The 7,864-nt window shown below is 39.2% G+C and overlaps 1 protein-coding gene across 1 annotated transcript in view; it reads left to right on the top strand.

The window, feature by feature from the left end:
* The window catches only part of LOC109910686 (dynein axonemal heavy chain 9-like), a 419,178-nt gene that overhangs the window by 229,837 nt on the left and 181,477 nt on the right, over positions 1–7,864 (top strand). The window contains exons 46-47 of the mRNA XM_048611128.1: positions 1,517–1,662; positions 7,022–7,073. Coding sequence (XP_048467085.1) covers positions 1,517–1,662; positions 7,022–7,073 — 198 coding nt within the window. The remainder of the gene's footprint in view (positions 1–1,516; positions 1,663–7,021; positions 7,074–7,864) is intronic.

Genomic DNA, 7,864 nt, shown 5'->3' with positions numbered 1-7,864 from the left:
TTCTGAAGAAGGGTCCCAACCCGAAACATCAGCTTTCCTGTTCTTCTGATGCTGCCTGGCCTGCTGTGTTCCTCCAGTTCCACACTTTGTTATCTCTATTTCATTTATACTATCTGAATAGAAACATTTTCAAAATTCCACATAAAGAAAATGTTAACAATGTGTTCAGACAGCTGAGAATGATGTTGGTAGCTCACCATTAGTTTATTGAAACCAGGAATATATTACTATAAATACACATAAATTATAACATGAACCATTCCATTATCAGGGTGTAATCTCCACATGTGTAACTAGTTCTAATCATATTCTAGGAGATAGCAAGAACTCAGATGCTGGATTCAGAGTCAATACAGTATGGAGCTGGAGGAACACAGCAGACCAGGACTGCTAAACCCGAAATGTTGACTTTCCTGCTCCTTTGATGGTACCTGACCTGCTATGTTCTTTCAGCTCCACACTGTGTTGACTAATCATATGCTATCTTATTTCCATACCCTCACCCTCTCTCCCTTCACACATTCTGGGAATCTTATTCCCCTGGTCACACATGAGAGCCAGGTACTGGAAAGAAATACATCTTTCAGGACATGAATGTGCATTTGTATCGTGATTTGGGTGCCTTGAGAAAAGAAGATGGATTTGCTTCATTTTACAAGTACCTGTAAATGATGGGCAGGAAAAGATTGGATGGTCCCTCAAACTTGTCTCATGCTCGTGAAACAGTCCATCAAAGCTAGGTGTCTCTACCTATTTCCCTACAGCTTAATAAGTTGTGGAAGAAAATCAGAACAAAACCTAGGGCTGACAGTAGAAAGCAAAAACACAGGAACATTCCCTCTCGGATCCCCTCAGAGAGATGAAACCCAACCAGGAGATCACGTTAAACATTATCTATTTATTCACTTCTACGTGATGCAATTTCTGGTCCAGTCACAACAGGGTCCAGTTTTGGCTTGAAGCAATAACTCTGTTAACTGTTGTGAACTTTTATATGCTAGTTAATGACTCTTCTAGCAAAATTAAAATACCCTTGTGTGAAGGAATTAATGTGCTGAGAGTGTAAATACAGAAAATCCTGTGTTGTGTGGCTTGTTCAATCTTCACTGTTATGACTTTATAAGCAGGGCTAAAATAGCATTAGATTTTATTGATTAATGACAGCAGCAATAAAATAGGTAGTTCAGGATGCCAGCACATGTGTCATTTTGATTTGTAGTAAGTCCCATTCTATCTCCAGTGCTGAATCTGTAAGGTGCCCTTGGGCAGAAAGCCATTGTGAATGAACTTTCCATCTGAACTGCATAAATATCTCTTAATAAATAAGCAAATGCAAATTGCTTTTTCTCTTGAAGCAAAAATCTTTGTACCAGGTGAAAAATGGGCTCTGCAAAATTTTTATGGCCACCTAAGGGTGTGTTTAGAATTTGTTTATCATGTATCACTATTGACGATTATGGAACACTATTTTATATGACTTACCTAATGTACTGTTCCTCACCTCTATTGCCCATAGGTGAAATTCCTGACCTGTTACCTGATGAAGAGGTAGAAAATATTATTAACAATGTACGGAACGAAGTCAAAGGACTGGGATTGATAGACACTAGGGAAAATTGCTGGAAATTCTTCATAGATCGTGTCAGGAGGCAACTAAAGGTAATCCTGAACCAAAGAAAATTCCTTTTCCTTCTTATTTCTGATCACTGAGCAGATATAACAATATTAATTTCAAAATTGATTTGCCAATTGTTATCAACAGAAGAAGCTAGGAAATGTTTTTACAGTAGGAAATCAATAATTTATTGAGTATTGGTGTAAAGAAATTGGAATTAAAAGGGGATTGTTTGAGTAACTTCGATCTCATCATATTTGTGCAACAAAATATAACCTGCTGGAAGTGCTCGGCTGATTGAGTTAGCACCTGAGAAATGGATAAGAATTTTCTGATAAAGAATTAAATAAACATGGCAGTTTTCCACACTGAGCTTCTCCAAATAAGACAGTATATGTAAGCTATTAAATAGCTGATGAACTAGGGGTAAGCTTGTCCTAGCCTGCTTCATACAATACCCTACAGTACACAGAAAGGGAAGACCTACTTCTTAGCTGTCAGACAGGGTCACATTTGAAAAGTTTCCATGGTTGAAAGTGCACAATTATATCCATTTTCCTCAAAGAAAATGTAAATTGAAGTCTGAAGCCCATTACCAACCACCGTAAAGGTTGCTGCAGAGTTCTGGTGATCTTAAATGGAGTCAGCCTGAACTGAATCTTAGCAGTTCATTATTAATGTGTTGAATAGTAAATCCGGTGCACAGCAAGAAAGATTGGAAGTTCAGTTTTGATTGTCAATTTATGATGAGTTGATGCAATATTAATGCCCTATCATTAGATATCATCATCATCAGTTTTCATCTAAAGACATTCAAGGGCAAACCCTATTAACTGAATCCTGTGTTATTCCACTTTTGGAGACTAAAAGTCCAGTGTTTCGTAATATAATCATAATGTACATCTAGATCTAATTCCTTAGCTGTTCATTCCAAAACATCGTGGCATTTAGAAACAATTCATTATAACAGAAGTGTTAATTTTCATTCATGGAATATTTTCTCCGAGAGTTGTTGATGTCAATCTTTTTTTTAAACTTCTAAGTATCTTTTTGAGTTCTCTGCCTGTCAGCAGGTCTGACCAATAGCACTACAGTCTGCTCCACAGGTTGGACAAGTAGGTCGGAACAAAATCCACCCCAGGGGTTTGAATCTAGTGCTATGGGCACCAATCTGATCCACACCAATTCAGTGGAGTCCCAAAGAATCAGAGTTGCTCTGGCAACGTATGTTTATATAGACATTTTGCAGCCTGGAACTCTGTGTAATGATGGTCAAGGCTCCAATTATCTTTCACCCTTGTGGATGACCAGGAATCTCTCCCATTCTTACTGCCAACCATTGGTGTGTGTTGAAAGGATTCACAGCTTGCTAATGAACTGGTTTAGTCACCTAACGAATGCTACTTCCTTGGTAATCAGAGAACTTAGAATCCCTATAGTGTGGAAGTAGCCCTTTCAGCCCATTGAGTCCTTATTGACCCTCTGGATAGCATACCATCCAAACCCACCCCCGTCCCTATCCCTGTAACCCTGCACTTTCCGTGGCTAATCCACCTAGAGCATGCACATCCCTGGACACTAAAGGGCAATTTAGCATGGCCAATCCACCTAACGTACACATCTTTGGAGTGTGGGAGGAAACCCATGCAGACACAGGGAGAACATACAAACTCCACGCTGTCAGTCGCCTGAGGACAGAATCGAACCTGGGTCCCTGGCGCTGTGAGGCAGCAGTGTTAACTGCTGAGCCACCATGCCTCCCACAATGCATCCTGGAGTGGGGGTTTGAACCTGGGGTGGTGTTTTTCTTTTGGCTACGAGGCAAGGCCACTACTACTGCACCACAAGGTCTCCTTTTACTTAGAATATTCACAATAAAGTTTTCCAGGAAGACACTTTGGATTGTTTTGCTCATGTCGCTGCTAACGTCAAACTCCTAATAATAACACTCTGCAAATAAAGGTTGTTGAAGTTATGTTGTTTTTTTGAGTAGTAAAAGATGGCAAGGTGGCTCAGTGGTTCAGTTCCAGCCTCGGATGACTGTCTGTGTGGAGTTTGCATGTTCTCCTGTTGTCTGCGTGGGTTTCCACTGGGTACTCCAGTTTCCTCTTGAAGTTCAAAGATATGCAGGTTAGGCGGGTTGGCCGTGCTAAATTGCCCATAGTGTCTAGGGATGGCTAGGTTAGGTGGGGTAGCCATGGGAAATGCATGGCTACGGGGATAGAGTAGGACAGTGAGCTGTTGTGGGCTTGTTGGGCCAAATAGCCTATTTCCACACTGTAGGGTTATGTGGATTTACAGAACAAATATTGTCTAGGGGATTATGCTGCTGGATTTTAGAATTTATGTACTTGCAACTAATTTTCAAAAGAGCTCATGTCTGCACTAGGTATAGCAGTAGTTAAACATAGAAAATGGATAATATAATTCATTACAGATGTAAAAATTCTTAAACTTTTTATTCTGCCTCTCAAAGGAAAAAACTGACTGAGGTCAGACAAAGTTAATTCTCTTCAGAATAAGAAAATGCAAGATGTTTTCTTAGTTGAATCTCACTACATTTGAAAGTGGGGCCATTGATAGTCACACACTTTCAGAGTTTTTCAGAAACATTATTGTGTCCCAGAGCTTGTCAATGGTTTATGTCATTGCTTACTGAAGGAAAATTTGATTAAGCCTGGGATCCCTGGTGTGCAAAGTTCTAAGTACATGCCTGTAGGGTTGACATCCTGGAGTGCTAGATTTCAATTCATCACTCCAGAAATAATCATCAAACTTTAGCAATCCAATGTAATTTATCTTTTTACCCTTCTTAACTTACATTCAGCTAATTGCTACAACTACTGAGTATGTTTAAGTGCCTAGCCAAGCTTGTGAAAAAGAAACAACCTTCTATCTGGAATTGCTCCTTGGACAGTTACCAATTCATTAAGAAGCTCATTATTGGGGAAGCCCATGGCCAAAGATGACGCAAAATGGTAGCCTCTGGATTTTTCATTAGCATAGAAATGGCGGAGAAGATGTTTAGCTGCAATATCAAAATTAGCTTGTTTGGTTCAGTATTAAATTGAGATCACAATTTAGGACAATGGTAGCTTTGAGGAGAAGATAAACCCAAGGTAACAGGGTCTAGGCAGAATAAAGAATCTTACAAATTAATATGCAGGGAGTTCTGTACAAACCACAACTATAAGAGGTAGCCTGATAAGGGATACCTGGGAACAGACAGCCCAAAGTTTGTAATTTAACAAGAATTAAAAGAAAAGTATGATACTCCAATAACAGAGACAAATGATAAGGTAAAAGGAGAATGAAATGATATCTTGTAAAACCTTAGGAGTTCAGACAAGTTCATTGAGCTGTGAAAGTGATTGAATTTCAGTCTTATTAATGGAATAGATGTTGTCTTATTAAATAGAAGAGTTAATGTAGAAATACTTGGAGTAGGGTCAGTAAATTTTAGCTTAAAAGGCAGCATATGACTAGAATGAGTTATAGTTGCAGCTGTCGGATAGAGGGGCAGTGTTTACATGAACTTTCGAGATCAGATGGGACAGAAGCTGCTCACAACTTCTTGGCTAAAGAATTCCAACATTGAGTGTAACCATATAACTTTATACATAAACTAACTTTATATTAGAAGTGATATTATGAATTTTATAGCAATTAATAGAAATTAGCATCTTTTTGTATCTTCTGTGATTAGGATACTAGGAAGTATAAGATGAGTAATAGAACTTGTTAAGGATAGCAATGAATACAATGCATAGCAGAATTCCAACAGTCCTTAGCAATAACCAAGTCTGAAAAATGTCTGAGAAAGAGTATTACTGTTAACATTTGAATGGAAATTAATGGGGTATGTTGTAAGATTCCAGGGCCTGACGATAGCGATGTCTGGTGAACATCATGGGATCATATGGAAGCCAGGGATGTCCACAGGAGTGTTCATCATTGATTGAATGTTTTACAGGATTGGATGTATAGAATAGAGGGATGGAACAATGACATCAGCGTTGCATGTAATCATTGTAATATGAAATGTATAAAAATACTGTATTCATACTGTACTGACCCCTTGAACAGCATACCACCCCCATACCCTATCCCTGCATTTTCCATAGCTAATGCAGTTAGCCTGCATTTTTTTTGGACTATGGGAGGAAATTAGAGCTCCTGGAGGACACGGGCAGAATATGCAAACTCCACACAGAGGGTTGCCTGAGGCTAGAATTGAACCCGGGTCTCTGGCGCTGTGAGGCAGCAATGCTAACCACTGAGCCACTGCCACATTCAGCTGGCAAAGCCAGAGTGTCACTGACCTTGCCTCCAATCTGAGCCAGATTTAAGAGGCCAACTGGGGCCCATGTGAAAGTCAGATTCGGAGCAGTCTTTGGCCTCTCCCACGCTGTGTGGTAAGAGAGCTCTGAATAAATATTGATTGTGCTGCTAAAAATGCAACTCAAGACTCCTCTTTGACATCTGTCCCCAACTCTGATAATAGATAAGTCAGATTTTCGTCAAGTTTTCCCAATTCCATGGATCTTTAAAAATGGGGATGGGATCTGGATTTCTATTTCTTCAGTTCCAGCAGATCCAGTTTTTTTTTTTAACCACTAGGGCATGATTCAACAAGGGGAAAATCTGAACTCAGTATAGCCAGTTGAGATTAGCTTTGAGTTCTGACAGGATCTGTTTTGGCTGTCCTGAGGGTCTTAACCTGCTGTGTGGGACATGCAAATTGATGGAATTGATGTCAATGCTCTTGGGTATATCAGGTCTGCTATGTGTCATGGAATTATTTTAATTACCTGCTCTTAAACTCGGGATTAAAAGAAATTAACAATCAGTGTGCATTATTTGAAAAATAAGTATGCCGGATTGCTATGATTGACAGGCCATTTGGTGTAAGTTAGAAAATCAAACCGACCCTGTTGTTTTTCGGTTGAGTTATTTGTCAATATTTCACAAAGGCTGTTGTTATGTCATAACATGCAAATACTTGGCTGAGTTAAATAAGCTAAAATTATCTCAGTAAGGCATTCTAATTTCTACATTGATTGACAGTTTAAAGTAGCTAATGAGCATTAATTGCCTCTGAGCAGGCTGCTGAATAGAATTGTGGCTGTACTTATAAAAGATTGACCAGTTGAGGAGATTTACAAGCTTTGAATGGATTTCATTAGGGGGAGATTGTTTCACTAACAAGTGTGCATGAATGAAAGTTGTTTTAGATGGGAAAAAAAATCGATCTCCTGATGGTATCTGAAGCTTGCCCATCTTGGATACTGGAGATTGCCTTGGAGGTGGTATGGAGAATATGAGGGGCATTGGCTGGATGGAGTCATGAGCTGGCATGGAGAAGATATGATGGGTGATGAGTAAGGACGGTATGAGATGTGAAAGCTAGTGAGCCTGACAGTTTCCAAGATAACTGAGGTCCAGAGTACTAAGCTAGGTCTTTGAACCATCCTCCTGAGACAACTCTTGGCCTCTGTGACAACCTGTGATTGGCTTTATAAGCTGGCAAGCCCAAATGTATTCTAATCGCCTCACCAGCCAAAAACAGGGTCATGTGGGGATATTTTTACTGAGGTGTGTCTGCTCCATCAGGGAGTTTCAAAAATCCAGCCCTGATTGCAAGTTATGGCATCACACGGTGGAGGAAAGGAGTTTTCAGATTTCAGCTTGAACTCATTTTCACTTATTACCTGGGTCATTGAAATGAGCTAACAATATGACAATCGCTATAACTTTATTGTTCGATTCTGTGCAATTATTTGTATGTCCATAGGACCGGTTTTAGGTCTTCTGTGTAGGTTCATATGCCATTTACGTGACAGTGTTCACACTGACAAAAACAAAGTCAATGACAGTGTATTTACTCAAATTATTTGTAAATGTTCATTGAGAAAAGACAACATGCCTATTTATATTTTGGAAGGATAATTTGTTTGTAAATCAGTTATTTAATGCAGAATATATTTAAAACAATAGCTCAGCTGTAGGGAAATTTCAAGCTAGCCAGAGAGTTTCTTCTGATCTAAGTAGAGCTACGCTTCAGAAACAGTCATAGAGCCTAATCAGTACCTATTCTGCACAAGGGAATTGAAAACAGCCTTCGATCAGTCTACACTTTTTCCAAGCAGAACATGTGGTCATATGCTATTGTATCATTTTGGAATTTGTTCAGATAATATGTTCTACTTTGCTGATCCTGAACTGGAAAGTAGTGTTTGCATAAATATA

This window comes from Rhincodon typus, chromosome 23 (genome assembly GCF_021869965.1).
Source record: "Rhincodon typus isolate 14 chromosome 23, sRhiTyp1.1, whole genome shotgun sequence".
Classification (NCBI taxonomy): Eukaryota; Metazoa; Chordata; class Chondrichthyes; order Orectolobiformes; family Rhincodontidae; genus Rhincodon; species Rhincodon typus.
The sequence above is the reverse complement of the archived record's forward strand: the minus strand, read 5'-3'. Positions and strand labels throughout refer to the sequence as shown.